This window comes from Helianthus annuus, chromosome 3, assembly GCF_002127325.2.
Source record: "Helianthus annuus cultivar XRQ/B chromosome 3, HanXRQr2.0-SUNRISE, whole genome shotgun sequence".
Taxonomy (NCBI): domain Eukaryota; kingdom Viridiplantae; phylum Streptophyta; class Magnoliopsida; order Asterales; family Asteraceae; genus Helianthus; species Helianthus annuus.
Window position 1 is genome coordinate 12,190,552 of NC_035435.2, and position 16,126 is coordinate 12,206,677.

Sequence of the window (16,126 nt, forward strand, 5' to 3'; positions counted from 1 at the left end):
AGTTCTTGGTTGATGCTTATACTATGATAGAGAGTGAGAGACTTAGTTATATACGATATCAACAGAAAGATCTTAGGTCTGACACATATGAAAGCCTCCGTAAATTAAAAACACATGGTCAAGATGATATATCTAAGGCTGGAAAACGTATCTTCTTGCCATCTTCCTTTACTGGTGGAGCACGATATATATGATGCAAAACTATTTAGACGCTATGGCTCTGTGTAAATGCTTTGGTTATCCGGATTTTTTTATAACCATAACATGCAATCCCAAATGGCCAGAAGTTCAACGCTTTCTCAAAGACACCAATCTCAGTCCGGAAGATAGGCCTGATATCCTTTCCAGATTGTTCAAAATTAAGCTTGATTCAATTTGCAAAGATTTAAAAAAGAATCATCTATTTGGCAAAGCTTCAGCAGGTACATTTTTTAAAATACTATTCAGATTAATATTTATGCCGTAAAGTGTAAAAATTTGTGTTTTTTTTTTGTAGTTGTTTACACAATCGAGTTTCAAAAACGTAGTTTGCCTCATGCCCATTTATGCTTATTCATGGAGCCTGAATCGAAATTACCTACGGTGGACCAAGTTGATGGATTTATATGCGCAGAAATACCTGACAGAAGTCAAGATCCAGAATTATTCATGCTTGTGAAAGAATATATGATACACGGTCCATGTGGTAATGCTAGGTTGAGCTCTCCATGTATGGTTGATAGGAAGTGTTCAAAAGGCTTTCCCAAAGAATTTCAAGATCATACTACACTAGATTCAAACGGGTTTCCTTTATACAGAAGGAGAAACAATGGCGCTTTTGTTGTGAAAAATAAAATTGACCTTGATAACAGAAGTGTGGTACCGTACAACAAAAAATTATTGAAAAGGTATCAAGCTCATATAAATGTTGAATGGTGCAATCAGGCCGCTTCGATAAAGTATCTGTTTAAATATATTAATAAAGGACCTGACCGAGCGACTATAGCTGTTGTTCAAAGCGATAATCAATCTGACGAACAAGTACAAGACGAGATAAAAGAGTATTACGATTGTCAATATATATCAGCTTGCGAAGCATCTTGGAGGATATTTGCCAATGAAGTGCATTATAGACGACCTTCTGTTATGAGACTTCCGTTCCATCTACCTGGGCAACAACCTGTTGTTTTCGGACCTGATGAGGATATTAACTATGTTCTAAACAAACCATCTGTTAAATCTTCAATGTTTCTCTCATGGATGGAACGTAATAAAGACCCAAATGACACGTTGTCCCGTACACTTACATATGTTCAGTTTCCCAATTTTTATGTTTGGAAGCTTGATAAGCGAGTATGGGAACCTAGACAAAGGAAAAAAGCTATTGGCAGGATTCATTCCGTACCTCCGTCACTTGGTGAAGCTTATTTTTTGAGAATTCTGCTTAACAAGGTCAGAGGACCAACATCGTTTGATGACATTAAAACAGTTAATGGTCATGTTTACGATACATATAGAGATGCTTGCTACGCGCTCGGTCTTTTGGATGATGACTCCGAGTATGTGGAGGCAATAAAGGAAGCAAGTTTATCAGGAAGCGCTTCATATATTCGTAATTTATTTTGTACCATGCTGTTATCCAGTAGTCTTTCTAGACCTGAGGTTGTTTGGGAAAGTTCATGGAAATACATGACAGACGATTTTTTATATAGACTTCAGAAATACCATCGAGTTACAGGTAAGTTTTGTTTACAATAAATGTTACTATTTATATTATCAAATACATTATTTAATGTTTTAGATATTATTTAATCTCGGTTTTGTTATTATGAGGAGTTTGATATATTTTTCGTATTGCACAGCGTTATCAATTCCGGAGCACCAACTGAAAAACTATGCTTTGTGCGAGATTGAGAAGTTTTTACTGCGAAATAATTCATCCTTGCGAAGATTTCAAACAATGCCATTTCCAGATATGTCATCTTCAGGTAGTTCAGATAGTCGTTTGATATTCGAGGAGCGGGCCTATGATATAACACATCTTGGAAATCTCTACGATAGTCAGTTGACAATGTTAACTGATGAACAACGCTCTGTCTTTGAAGAAATTATGGCAGCAGTGAATGGTGATAACGGTGGGATTTTTTTCCTTTACGGCTATGGTGGAACAGGTAAAACATTTCTATGGAAGACATTGTCCGCTGCAGTTAGATCAAAAGGTCAAATCGTCTTAAATGTGGCTTCAAGTGGAATTGCATCGTTGTTGTTAGATGGTGGCAGGACTGCACATTCCAGGTTTCACATACCTTTGAATCTTACTGAAGACTCTGTATGTAATATAAAACCAGGAAGTGACGTGTCTAAATTACTGCATGAGACGAAATTAATAATTTGGGATGAAGCACCTATTGTACACAAACATGCATTCGAAGCGCTGGATAGAACAATGAATGACGTTTTCAACATCGACCCATCTCTCAATTCAGACATCCGGTTTGGAGGTAAGGTAATTGTTTTTGGTGGCGATTTCAGACAAATATTACCTGTCGTTCCAAACGGTGGAAGACAAGAGATTGTTAATGCCTCCTTATGTTCGTCTTACTTGTGGAGTAAATGTAAATTGCTAAGATTAACAAGAAACATGAGGTTAACCGTTGGAAGGTCGACGGTAGATATTGAAGAAATAAATAGTTTTGCCAAATGGCTTTTGGATTTGGGTGAGGGTAATGTTGGTGGTCCAAATGATGGGGAAGCAACTATTCAAATACCACAAGATCTTCTGATTACTGATGAATCTGACCCAATTCCAAGTTTAATTGATTTTGTTTATCCATCAATCTTGCAAAACATCAACAACCATAATTATTTTAGTGAGCGCGCTATACTTGCACCGAAGAATAACATTGTGCATGAGATTAATGACAGGTTGCTATCAATGTTTCCTGGTGAAGAAAGAGAGTATCTTAGCTCTGACAGTCTTTGTCCGACCGAAGATGTAAATGCTACACAACAAAGAATATACTCTCCGGATGTGCTCAATGGTCTTAAAATATCTGGCTTACCAAATCATAGGTTGGTGCTAAAAGTTGGTGTTCCAGTAATGTTATTACGAAATATTGACCAACGGAATGGTTTGTGCAACGGTACAAGGCTACAAGTAAAAAAGTTGTACAACCGTGTAATAGAAGCCGAGATAATATCTGGTGCAAATATTGGTACTTCTACATATATACCTCGAATTAACTTGATCCCTTCTGATAAAAAGATTCCTTTTGCTTTTCAAAGGAGGCAATTTCCACTTTCCGTATGTTTTGCGATGACAATAAACAAAAGTCAAGGCCAGTCGCTTTCAAGAGTTGGTTTGTACCTGAAACAACCCGTCTTCTCTCATGGTCAATTGTATGTTGCTTTATCAAGGGTGAAAACAAGAGATGGGGTCAAACTACTCATACTTGACAACAATGGAAAACCGACAGATAATACAAGTAATGTTGTTTATAAAGAGATTTTCAACGAATTATAATTGATAAATGTATTGCGTTGCTTCTAATTAATGACTAACATTTGATGATTTGTGATTGTTGCATATTCATGTATTTATATTTAAACACTCTTCCTATTAAATTTTATATCAATCAATTCATTTATTCGTAATCCATACACAACATCTGATATAAAACAACTAATATCGTGTATAGACAGATTTTCAACGATTTGTGATTGTTGGTTATTCATGTATTTCAATATGTGGTTCAAATCTTATATATTTGTTCGTGTTTTAACGTGTATCAAATTATAACATTTATGTTAACGGTGATATTAAAAATATTTCCTTTTTGCATCCCGTGAAATTCACGGGTACTTAAACTAGTCTAGTAATATATATATTGTTCATAACACTTCGTAAATGTTATAGGGTAAATAGGAAGAACAAGACGTGAAATATTATTGCTAATTAATTATTTGAGGGGCAGAATAAGCAAACGAATTTGGTTTTTGTTATAGATAATCACAAGCATGTATCCATATCACATGTTGAGTAATGACCAATTATAAATTTTTACCTGTTGTGTATTGAGGGTTCTTTGTCTTAATCTTAAGTAGGAAATCTGTGTGAGACAGTTTGATTAGGGTTACGAAAGGGAAAACCTATGGTGTATACAGATGTTCTAATAAAGGGAAAATAGTCAAAGAAAGTTGACCAAGCACTATTCATCCGAATGTGATAAATTAATACATATATATGAATGACTGGAAATAAATACACAGATTGTACGCCAAAAAAAAAAAAAAACTAAATTAGTGACGGGTCCAAGATATTTTATTTTTTTCATCGGGAATGTGTGTTGTAAATCCGATCATTCAACTACTGAATTCTAAATATTATATAAAACTTAAAAATTTTAGGGGTTAATTGGATCCTAATATGTAACAATTTGATCCATCTATGAACAACCCCGCTCACCATCACATTTTAGGTATAGTAATAACAAGGGAGAGATTATCTAAAATAAAAATTATGTGTGACACTCACCATGAGTAATGGGTATTATAGATGCGTAAAGTCAGGGCTAACCCGTAGGGGGTGTGGGGTGGCAACGAGACAAGGCCAAAACCCTCTGAGGGCCCAAATCTTTTAATTTTGTATAGAATTTACATAGTACAGGTTATAATATATATGCACTGAATCAATAAATAACATAAATGAGCATTTGTACTAATGGTTACTGCCTTGCATAAATAAAAAGGAGACCTGGGTTCTAATCCAGACATCTCCAAATTCTTTATTTTAGTTTATTTTTTGGTTGTTTTTCGTCAGTGGCATTTAATGCTTAGTCAACTAGATTTTTCCCGTTTAATTAATAAACTAGAATTAAACATCCGCGCGTTGCGGCGGGGCGTAAAAGCATGTCAAATAGCACCAATGCCACGTAACCGTCAACAACTATCAACGCTGAAGTTGTGGCGTGTTAAAACGAAGCGATAGACCGTAATGTAGAACATTTAAAAAAATAACTAAATCGATCTAGGACCCATGTGTTGCGACGAACCTGTCAAATGAAAAAAAAAATAGACGTAAAAACGTTGAACAACACATGGGCATTGCGTCGTGTTAACTCGCAAAATTATGAACAAAACGTATAAAGGTTGAATAACACACGCATGTTGCGCTGTGTTAACTCGCATAATTTAGTACGAAACGTAAACGAAAATTTGGAATGGATGAAAAGTATAGGAGACCAAAATTGAAAGTAAAAACGTTATGAGGTTCAATTCCAAAAGATAAAAAATGTTGGGTTAAAAAGGTAAAAAATCATTTTTGTGAGGTTAAAATTGCAAGAAACCGAAAGACAGAACATATAAAAAATAACAAAGTCGATAAATGACTCATGCGTTGCGACAAACCTATGAAATGAAAAACAATAGATGTAAAACCTTGAACTACACATGGACGTTGCGCCGTGTTAACTCGCAAAATTATGAACGAAACGTAAAAACGTTGAACCACACACACGTTGCTCTGTGGTAGCTCACAGAATTTAGTACGAAACCTAAAACGAAAATTTGTGAAAGATGAAAAGTATAAGAGAACAAAGTTGAATGTAAAAAAGTTGTGAAATTAAATTATAAAATAAGAAAAATTTTGACTTTAAAGTAAAAGGTTACAATTTTGTAAAGTTAAAATTGTAAAAGATTTAAAAATTTAGGTTAAAACTAAAATTGTAACTTTTTTTTGAAAAGTACCCAAAGCATATAGTACAACACTATATGCATAGGAAAGTTACTTATTTATAGTATATAAATTACTTCCTAAACTTAGCTAAAAATCATTATTAGGGCCTAAATTTTTTATCTCGCACGGGGCCAAAATTTTGTTTGTGATTTTCGAAGACGACCCTTTGTAAAGTGGCTTGATAATGCCCCCAACACCACCCTCGTGAGTTTTATAGGGCATGAAGAGGGAGGAGCATTTCTAGTAAAATGCCCAATAAGAAAAACAAAAATGGAAATAATGACGGAATGAAGGCATTAAGGGGTGTTAACTATTACACAACTTTTTAAGGGGCGTTATGATATTGATGTAGTGAAAAATGTCCATTAGGGGGCATTAACCATTACGGATGACCTAACTAGTGACTAGTCCAAAATAGGGTTGTCCAAACTGTTCGACGATCGAGGATCGCTCGAAAAATGCCCGAAAAATGCTTGTTCGATTCCCGCTGAGTTTGTAAATGAGCCGCTCGGCTCAGTTCAATTTGAAAACAAGACAAGCATGAGCAAAGGTCCGCTCGCTCGTCGATTGCTCGGTTTTGCTCGAATTATTTTTATTAAATAATTAATTTAAATATTATATATTTTAAAGATTTATATATATAGTTATATAGATAAGTAGCCCAAGAAAAATTAAAAGCCAAGAAACATACTAGCCCAACTCAATACCAAAACGTAACCTTAATTCCCAAAAATTCAAATGAGCACCTAATCTCCTGCCACATACTTCGCTGCTGCTCAAGTTTAACTTATACGGATCATCATTTTAGTTATGTATTGCTTTTGTTAGTAAGGTGCTGGACATGTTTTAACTAAGTGAGGATTTGTTTTTGTTGAATGCAGTCTTGTAATAGTCTTGATTTCAGTTTTTTTTTTGTGTTGTTACACATATTTTAATTTCGGTACTGAGAAACTGAGCGAAAACGATCCGCTCGATTCAAATTCAATCCGAGCACGAGCATCACTTTTGTGCTCGGTTTTGTAAATTCAATTCGATCGAATCGGATCGGTTGTAATTCAATCCGAGCACGAGTAGACCCTCACTCGGATCAGACCGGCTCATGAAAACCCCTAGTCCAAAAGTATCCTTACACCACTATTTTTTCTTACACTTTCATAACGGTAAATGTTACTGAGTTACTCTACTCCACTTTATACCAAATAATACAAAATACTCTCTTTGTCCAGGTTTGAACCCGAAACTTCCCATCTAAAAGGTAAGGGTCTTTATCAAGTGGGTTAACCTCACGTTGACTCTTACACTTTCACCTAAGTCATTAAGTTAAAAAAATAAAATATTAAAGATGTCTTCTTAGTTGCTTAGACACATTTCATTTGATCTACAACAATTACAACAAATTCCTGATAACGGTTTCATTCACGTTTTTAAATTTTAAACAATTGTTAAATATTATGTTTTCTCTTGTTTATGTAAAATAAGTTAATTTTAATTTGTATTCTAACGTGATAAAAACCAGAGAGAATTAGGGATAAAACTGAATTCTGCACATTCATTCTATTCAACAATACAATATATAGATAAATAAAACCATAAACCCTAAAGCCCATAAGTAATGGGTTGGGCCTAAAATGTCTGGTTTATAACACTCCCCCTCAGACATTTAGAATTATACACAATTTAACCACATACTTCAGGATGATGTTAAATAGGTACTTCTGGACCTCAATAAATAAACTGATACTACTGGATCAGCTATGCTGCCTCATTAAAAACCTTACTAAGAAAACCCAGTGGGACAAAACTTAGTTAAGGGAAAAAGAGTACATCGTGTATAATTCTCCCCCTGAATTCAACAAACATCTTTCAATCTACGAAGACCGATCTTGTGTGATAACTGCTCGAAACTGCTTCTAGGTAAAGATTTTGTGAACAGATCTGCTAGATTTTCACTTGACTTGATCTGACGAACATCGATTTCCCCTTCTTTCTGCAAGTCATATGTTGAGAAGAACTTTGGTGAGATGTGCTTTGTTCGATCACCCTTGATATAACCTTCTCTGATCTGAGCTATGCAAGCAGCATTGTCTTCATAAACAATTGTCGGCTCCTTCTTGATCTGTTCTAATCCGCATGCTTCTTGTATGTGATTAATCATTGATCTTAACCACACGCATTCTCGACCAGCATCATATAGTGCTATTAATTCGGCATGATTTGATGATGTTGCTGTAAGTGTTTGCTTAGTTGACTTCCAAGAAATTGCTGTGCCACCGTATGTGAATACGTAACCTGTCTGAGATTTTGCTTTGTGAGGATCTGATAGATATCCGGCATCAGCATACCCAATAAGCTGGGACTTTTGATCTTTCTGATAGAAAAGACCTAAGTCTTGTGTCCCGCAAATATACCGGAATATATGTTTTATACCATTCCAGTGTCTACGTGTTGGATTCGAACTGTATCTCGCTAGTACATGTACTGCAAATGCAATGTCAGGTCTTGTGTTATTTGCGAGATACATAAGGGCACCGATCGCGCTTAAGTACGGTACTTCTGGACCAAGTACTTCTTCACCTTCTTCTTGAGGGCGATAAGGATCCTTGTGTGGATCTAGCGGTCGGACAACCATAGGTACGCTAAACGGATGTGCTTTGTCCATATTGAAACGTACTAACATCTTCTGGATGTAGTTTGATTGATGGACAAATGTGCCATTGCACATATATTCAAATTGTAGTCCGATACATAATTTTGTCATACCAAGATCTTTCATCTCAAATTCCTTCTTTAACAATTGAGCAGCTTTCTCTATCTCTTCAGGAGATCCGATGATGTTGATATCATCAACATAGACTGCTATTATAGTGAAATTTGAGAGTGATCTTTTTATAAAAACACATGGACTGATTACATCAGACTTGTATCCTTCTTTTCCGAGATATTCACTAAGTCGATTGTACCACATACGACCAGATTGTTTGAGACCATATAAAGATCTCTGAAGCTTTATAGAACACATATCTCGAGGTGTTGATTTTAATGCTTCAGGCAATTTTAATCCTTTTGGGATTTTCATGTAGATGTCATTTTCAAGTGTCCCGTATAAGTATGCGGTGACGACATCCATTAGTCTCATATGAAGTCCTTCAGAGATTGTAAGGCCGATTAGGAACCTAAGGGTTATCGCATCCACTACAGGGGAATACGTTTCCTCATAATCAACTCCTGGGATTTGGGAAAACCCTTGAGCTACAAGTCGAGCCTTATATCGTACAATCTCATTCTTTTCATTTCTCTTTATTGCAAACACCCATTTATAACCTACTGGTTTGACGTCTATGGGCGTTCGGACTACAGGTCCGAAAACATGTCGCTTTTCGAGCGAATTTAATTCGGCATTTATGGCTTCTTGCCATCTTGGCCAATCATTTCTGTGCATGCACTCTTCTAAAGTTTTAGGTACGTAATCATTTTCATTGATTACATCCGTTGCTATAGCATATGCGAATATATCATCAACACGTGTTTTATTCCGGTTCCACATTGTACTATCTTGTACATAATTAATAGAGATCTCATTATCGTTCGGTACCGGTGTTTCTTCTGAAACTTCATTTTCCTCTGGATTCATAGTTGTCTCTTCTGGGACATTTACCTCTACTGGGGTTTCACTTATAATCTTTTGTGAGTTTTCACCAACTGCGTTACTTTGCTCTTTTCGTTTCCGTGGGTTTTTGTCTTTGGAACCGATTGGTCTCCCACGCTTTCGTTGTATAGTAATCGCTTCTGGGATTACTTCAATTCGAGCAGGTGCATTTGATGCTGGTACATGTGACTTTGTCACTCTATTCGTGTCTGTGAATGCATCTGGTAATTCATTCGCTATTCTTTGCAAATGTATGATCTTTTGGACTTCATATTCACATTGACCACTTCGGGGGTCGAGATTTGATAGCGATGATGCATTCCACATTATTTCTTGTGTTACCAGTCTTTCTTTGTCCTTATCTCCCCCTAAGACTGAGAACATTGTTTCATCAAAATGACAGTCAGCATACCGTGCTGTAAACATGTCTCCCGTCATTGGTTCTAAATATTTAATTATGGACTGGGAGTTAAAACCAATATAGATACCCAGTCTTCTTTGGGGTCCCATTGTAGTACGTTGTGGTGGCGGTATTGGTACATATACCGCACAACCAAAAATTCTAAGGTGGGACAAACTTGGTTCTCGTCCAGAGACCAGTTGCAATGGGGAGTATTCGAGATCAGCAGTTGGTCTCAATCTAACCAGTGCAGCGGCATGCAAAATAGCATGACCCCATGCAGAAGATGGTAATTTACATCTCATTAAGAGTGGTCTAGCGATTATTTGTAATCGTTTTATCAGAGATTCAGCTAAACCATTTTGTGTGTGAACATGAGGTACTGAATGTTCAACATTGATCCCGATTGACATACAATAGTCATTAAAAGCTTGAGATGTGAACTCTCCCGCATTATCCATCCGGATGTTTCTAATTTGATTATCGGGGAAATTGGCTCTCAATTGTATGATTTGAGCTAAAAGTCGGGCAAATGCTACATTTCGAGTAGATAAAAGGCTCACATGTGACCACCTTGAGGATGCGTCTATTAAGACCAAGAAATAACGGAATGGTCCACACGGAGGATGAATAGGCCCACAAATATCCCCTTGGATTCTTTCTAAAAATGATGGGGTTTCATGTATCAATTTAGTTTGTGAGGGCCGAGTTATAAGTTTGCCCAGAGAGCATGCTGCACATGATAAATCTTGTGGTAGCAAAACTTTTAAGTTTTTAAGAGGGTGCCCGGTTGCACTTTTGATTATTCGTCTCATCATTATGCTACCAGGGTGACCTAGACGGTCATGCCATATATTGAATGTGTCTTTATCTAACAGCTTTTGGTTACTCACCATGTATGATTCGATAGGATTGATATTAGTACAATATAATCCAGAGGATAAGGCTTCTAATTGTTCAACAATTGTTTCTTGGCCATTTTTGTTTGAAGTAATTTGAAGATATTCAATATTATTTTCAGATATTGTTTTTAGGTGGTAACCATTTTTCCGAATATCTTTAAAGCTAAGTAAATTTCTCCTGGATTTACTAGAATATAATGCATTTTCAATAGTTAATTTGGTACCCGAAGATAATGTTATGTGTGCTCTGCCGGAGCCTTCGATAAGGTTACTGACACCAGATATAGTACTAATCGGTGTCTCTGCCGGAGACAACTCAGAGAAAAATTTCATATCTTTTAGAATAGTGTTAGTACTACCGCTATCTGCCAGACATTCATCACCAATAATAGCTCTACTGGAGCTAGCATGCATATTTCTTCAGGAAATAAATAAAATAAAAAAATAAATAAAAGTTAATGCAAAGAAGTAAAAATAAAACATTGCAAGAGTTTCAAACCAAAACAAATACCAAGGTCATAGTGTGAAAAGTAAAACATAAAAGGTACGTTAAATATGTTTAAACATCACGAACATTTTCAATGAAATCACATGCATCCAAATGAACATCTGATATCGTGGCTGAAGGTTCATGCTCAATCAGATTAGTTTCAGCATTCTTTCCTTTTTCTTTCATCATGCGTTGGTATGCCTCAACGAGGTGTTTAGGGGTGTGACATGTGTGGGACCAATGATTTGACATCCCACATTTGTAACAAATATTGTTTTGGTTCCCGCTACTTTTCTTTTTCGAAGGTCGCCCCGTATTGTGTCGACTCGATTCACCACCGCTATGTTTAGTGTTCTGGGACTCTCGACGCCATGTATATCCCCGTCCTCGACCACGACCACGACCTCTGCTGGGGCCGCGGCCTCTACCTCTACCTCGTCCGCTTTGATAATTGGCCACATTCGCTTCAGGGAATGGGCTTGCACCGGCAGGTCGCGATTGATGATTTTGTAGTAGGAGCTTGTTGTTTTGCTCCGCGACCAGAAGACATGATATCAATTCAGAATACTTAGTAAATTGACGTTCCCTGTATTGCTGCGACAGGAGCATATTTGAGGCATGGAACGTTGAGAAAGTTTTTTCAAGCATGTCTTCATCGGTAATTTTCTCACCACATAATTTAAGTTCAGAGGTAATGCGGAACAGGGCAAAATTATACTCACTGACGGTCTTAAAATCCTGTAGTCGTAAATGAATCCATTCATAGCGGGCTTTGGGGAGTAAGACCAACTTCTGGTGGTCAAAACGTTCTTTGATGTTTGTCCATAATTCAAGAGGGTCCTCAACAGTTAGATATTCCCGCTTTAGATCTTCATGAAGATGATGGCGGAGGAATATCATGGCTTTTGCTTTATCTTGAGGTTTACTTTGATTACCATCAATAATTGTCTCCCCCAAATTATTTGCCGTCAAATGAATTTTAGCATCAAGAGTCCACGGGAGGTAGTTGTTACCCGAGATGTCAAGTGCGGTGAATTCAAGCTTTGATAAGTTCGACATATTTTCTACAAATGAAAGAATAAGACATTTAAAAAAATCTTCAAATGTATATTGTATGAGAACTTCGGGTTCTCTTTTACTAGAACTGCAAGTTCTAAACTTTAAGTATGGTTATAAAATAGAGGAGGAAAACTGACTCATTTATTAATTTTGTATCATGTAATGTAGTTGTCTAGTAACATTATAATTGTGGTTTAAATTTGGAATTCAAAATTTGTTATACTCCATATTTGAAGATACTTCTGATATAATATATTATTAATGGTATAATTTTTTTTTTTCTTTTAAAATGGTTTGGGTGAAACCACCCTTTAAGGATATATTTCATTAATAAAAGTGTTTTGAGAGGTCAAATAATGTCCTCAAAAGGTGTGTTAGAGGGTTCAAATAAACAGATCCTTTTAAACATATTACTTAATATCAGGCCCGCACACATTAAGTCACCAAAGAAGTAACAATTTTAATTATTACTAGATTTAGATTTTAGAGGATAAATTATTGTTATTGATATAAATCAAATATTAAATATCAAATGATAATAAAATAGTAATGGTGTACAGCAAAGCAAACATCTTTATTAAATATTAGTTAAATAATATATATGTATCATCAAAGACCCATCTAGAAGACCATGTTCCTAAACAAAACCACTGTTTAACTGCAGAACCCTATACATAACAAAAAAAACATTAACAAGTATTTATATATGGATAGGGAGAACATTAGCTAAATTCCTTGGGTTCATGACCGGTTGGGATTGGGATTGTTGATTGGATCGGGCATTGTAATTTGATTGGGCTACTCGATACTATTGGATCAACTGTTTGAATAATCATTGTTCTTGCTTGAATAGTTGCTTAACTGTTATACGTGCCATACGTGACAACCACTGATGTGAGCTATGTGTAAACAAACTGTAAAACTGATCATTACCAAACACTCTTCTAGGTCGTGAGTATTGAACTTATTTAACGAGTAACTTGTCTAACCGAGCAAACCAAAGGTGAGTTCATTGCATTTTCTCAAGCATGCGTCCCGATGGTTTGGGACAACTGGTAAACATTTGGAAGGGAAAACATTGGGTAAATAACTTAATCGGTTTTGGTTATTGCCTGGAGGGCAATGGGGGTGATTAGTTGATAGCGCTATTAGGTGGGAAACCTCACACCGGGCCGTAAGGACGGGCGTGAACTAATTATCTGGGTATGGCTATGGTTGTTAGAGGCACACTCCTCGGATACATATGGGCACTCTCCCTAGGGTATCTAACGAAGGCAACATAGCAAACGGTCGTTAAGGGGTACCCACTCCCCGGATACACATGGGCACATTCCCTAGGGTATCTAACATGAGCAACATCGAAAACATCAAAACGGCAAACATCATAACAACAAACAACATATCATTTTGCAAACTGTTTTACTCACTTGAACGGTAACACAACTTGGTAAACAAACGCAAACCTTGAACTCACCAGCGTAGTCTGACACACTTGTTTACATGCTTGTAGGTGATTACTGAAGGAACTTGGGAGCTTGCTGTCTGATGCTGCTGGAGTGGTTGTGGTCATAATAAACAGTTATCTTAATTTGCTTTTGATACATTACACATTGATACTTTTATGCTTCCGCTCAGTACTTTGGTTTTGGTTTAACTTTCAAACGATACATTTCTTTTAATTTGGTATTTTATTATACTTGTGTTTGATATGATTGGTGGCTCTTTGTTGAATCGTTACACCTCCATTAGGGACCCGCCCTAGTTTATTGGGTTTCCTCCTGAATTGGTGTGGCATTATGCCTAGTGGAGATGGATATGATCGGGTGGTTCCTCTGGTGGCACAATGATACTCCAGTGGTCCGTCAGTGATCCAAATTTGCCGTTCAAAAAAAAAAGATTAATAAACTTAACCGACAAACCGAGTTGTCCAGACTATTCAAACATCACCCAAATATATCTTGTATTCTTGTTCATTTGATTGGTCATATTTTTATAACATTATTTTTGTCATAGTTGAAATACACTGATCATTCAACTTTTGATAATCAAATAACCAAACCGACGTCTTAACAGAATATACAAAGTTGTTGGTTGCGGATTCATCTCACAATGATTAGATAAAACATCAATTATGGTCTGTTGTATGGGGTAATAGAATGGACGAGATAATGGAATTGACGAGGAAATACAATGGATCATTACCAATTCATCGTTCCTATCGTTCTTATTCCTATCGTTCTTAGCTGGTCAGACCTTCTCTATCGATCTTATTGTTGGGGATCATAGGTGTCAATTTTACTTTTAATCAAAACGGGTTTGACATATTTTATTAACTAAATATATAATTAATAAAACGCAGCGGAATAAATATAATAGTCGACACCAAAAGTGAACCGAACAGGATCATGGTTACAAACATGCAAATATGGTAAATAAAATAATTAATCTACCGATGAGAAAAATTATACCCTTGTGGTTAATAATTAACCGTGTGAGACACCAAGGTACAACGAACGAGTGCTAGACACGAACATGTACAAAGAGAACGTTGTCTCGTAGCAGCCGGTGATGCTTGACCTTGGCCGGTAGACTATCGCAAAGGGAATCAAAAGGCACCACCTATTTCAGAAATGGCGGCTGTGTATTGCAAAGAAAAGAAGGTTTTTTTTCTTTTGTGTTGATCTCAAAACAAAAGGAATTCTTTTGTTTGCTTTGATTACGGCAGAAGTGTAAAAACACATGTTTTGATGATTAGAGTAATATAATGTATATATTAGGTTAATAGAGTGAGGATCCTACGGAAAGTGTTTTTTTCCTAAAAAGTGTAAAAAGTCATAAAACACAATAATTTCAGGCATAAAACACACCTAAAACTCACAAATAATAGAATGAATATTACTAAAATACCATATTCAAACTCTAATAGTCCATAAAACTTCAAACACACCATCGTAGAACTATGAATATAAAACACACAATGCTAAACAACATAAAACACAATAATATTTGTCATTCCACAATCAGAGCCTTAACATCTAAAACACAACACAAAACCCACATACATGATGTTTTAGTAATCTTCATCATATTATTTGTGGGTTTTTGGTGTGTTTTATGGTTGACATTATAGTGTTTTATGACTTTTTACACTTTTTAGGAAATTTGGACTTTCTGGCCAACTCCTATTCTAGGTTAATAATAATAACCCTAGTAATCATCTTTAATCATCTCTTAGGCCACTAAAGCCCGACACGTCTAGCACAAGCCCAAATGCGATACAAAGCCCGAAAAACAAAGTTTAATTAAATAAGTAATTAAACATTATATTATTTATAGCCCGTATAAATAATAAATCCTGTTTTTCGTGGATATATAATTATTTTAGATAATTATATATTTCGTTCCGTTAATTGTTCGTGATCACCAGTTAATCGAGTTAAGTGGATTTAATGTTCGTTGCCCAAGGTGCAACTCTTACGGGCATAGCTCGGTCAGCAGCGTTGATTTATCGAACCCGTACATATAAATCCAACAATCTCCCACTTGGACGGCCTTTGATAAAATCCTCAACGCAGACAGTCAGCGGCGCTCTAGCTGCACATGACTGCCCCCAACAAGGTATGACACTTTAAAGTCATTAACCAAAACACCTTCCCATTAGTAACAACTTACTATTGCAAGACAATAGACTTATGGTAATTGTTGTCATTCATCCTTTCTGTAAAAGACATAAATTGAATCAATGAGACATGGATTAAGTTCATTCTCATATGGTGTTCAATTATTATTGTTCTCGATCTAGAGTCAAAGTGGTCCGAACAAACACACAGTAAGTTTGGGTAAGGCCTTACACTTCACCAGTTTGAATCAACGAGGGCGCCACAATGTCTAACTGTTACATATCATGTAAGAGTAC

At 36.2% G+C, this 16,126-nt stretch overlaps 1 protein-coding gene across 1 annotated transcript; it reads left to right on the forward strand.

Moving 5' to 3' along the window:
• Positions 1 to 214: 214 nt before the first annotated feature.
• On the forward strand, positions 215 to 3,502 carry LOC110931220. Its single transcript, XM_022174623.1, has 3 exons — positions 215 to 422; positions 497 to 1,717; positions 1,842 to 3,502. The coding sequence occupies exons 1-3, from the start codon at positions 215 to 217 to the stop codon at positions 3,500 to 3,502; spliced, it is 3,090 nt and encodes a 1,029-aa protein (XP_022030315.1).
• Positions 3,503 to 16,126: the final 12,624 nt, after the last annotated feature.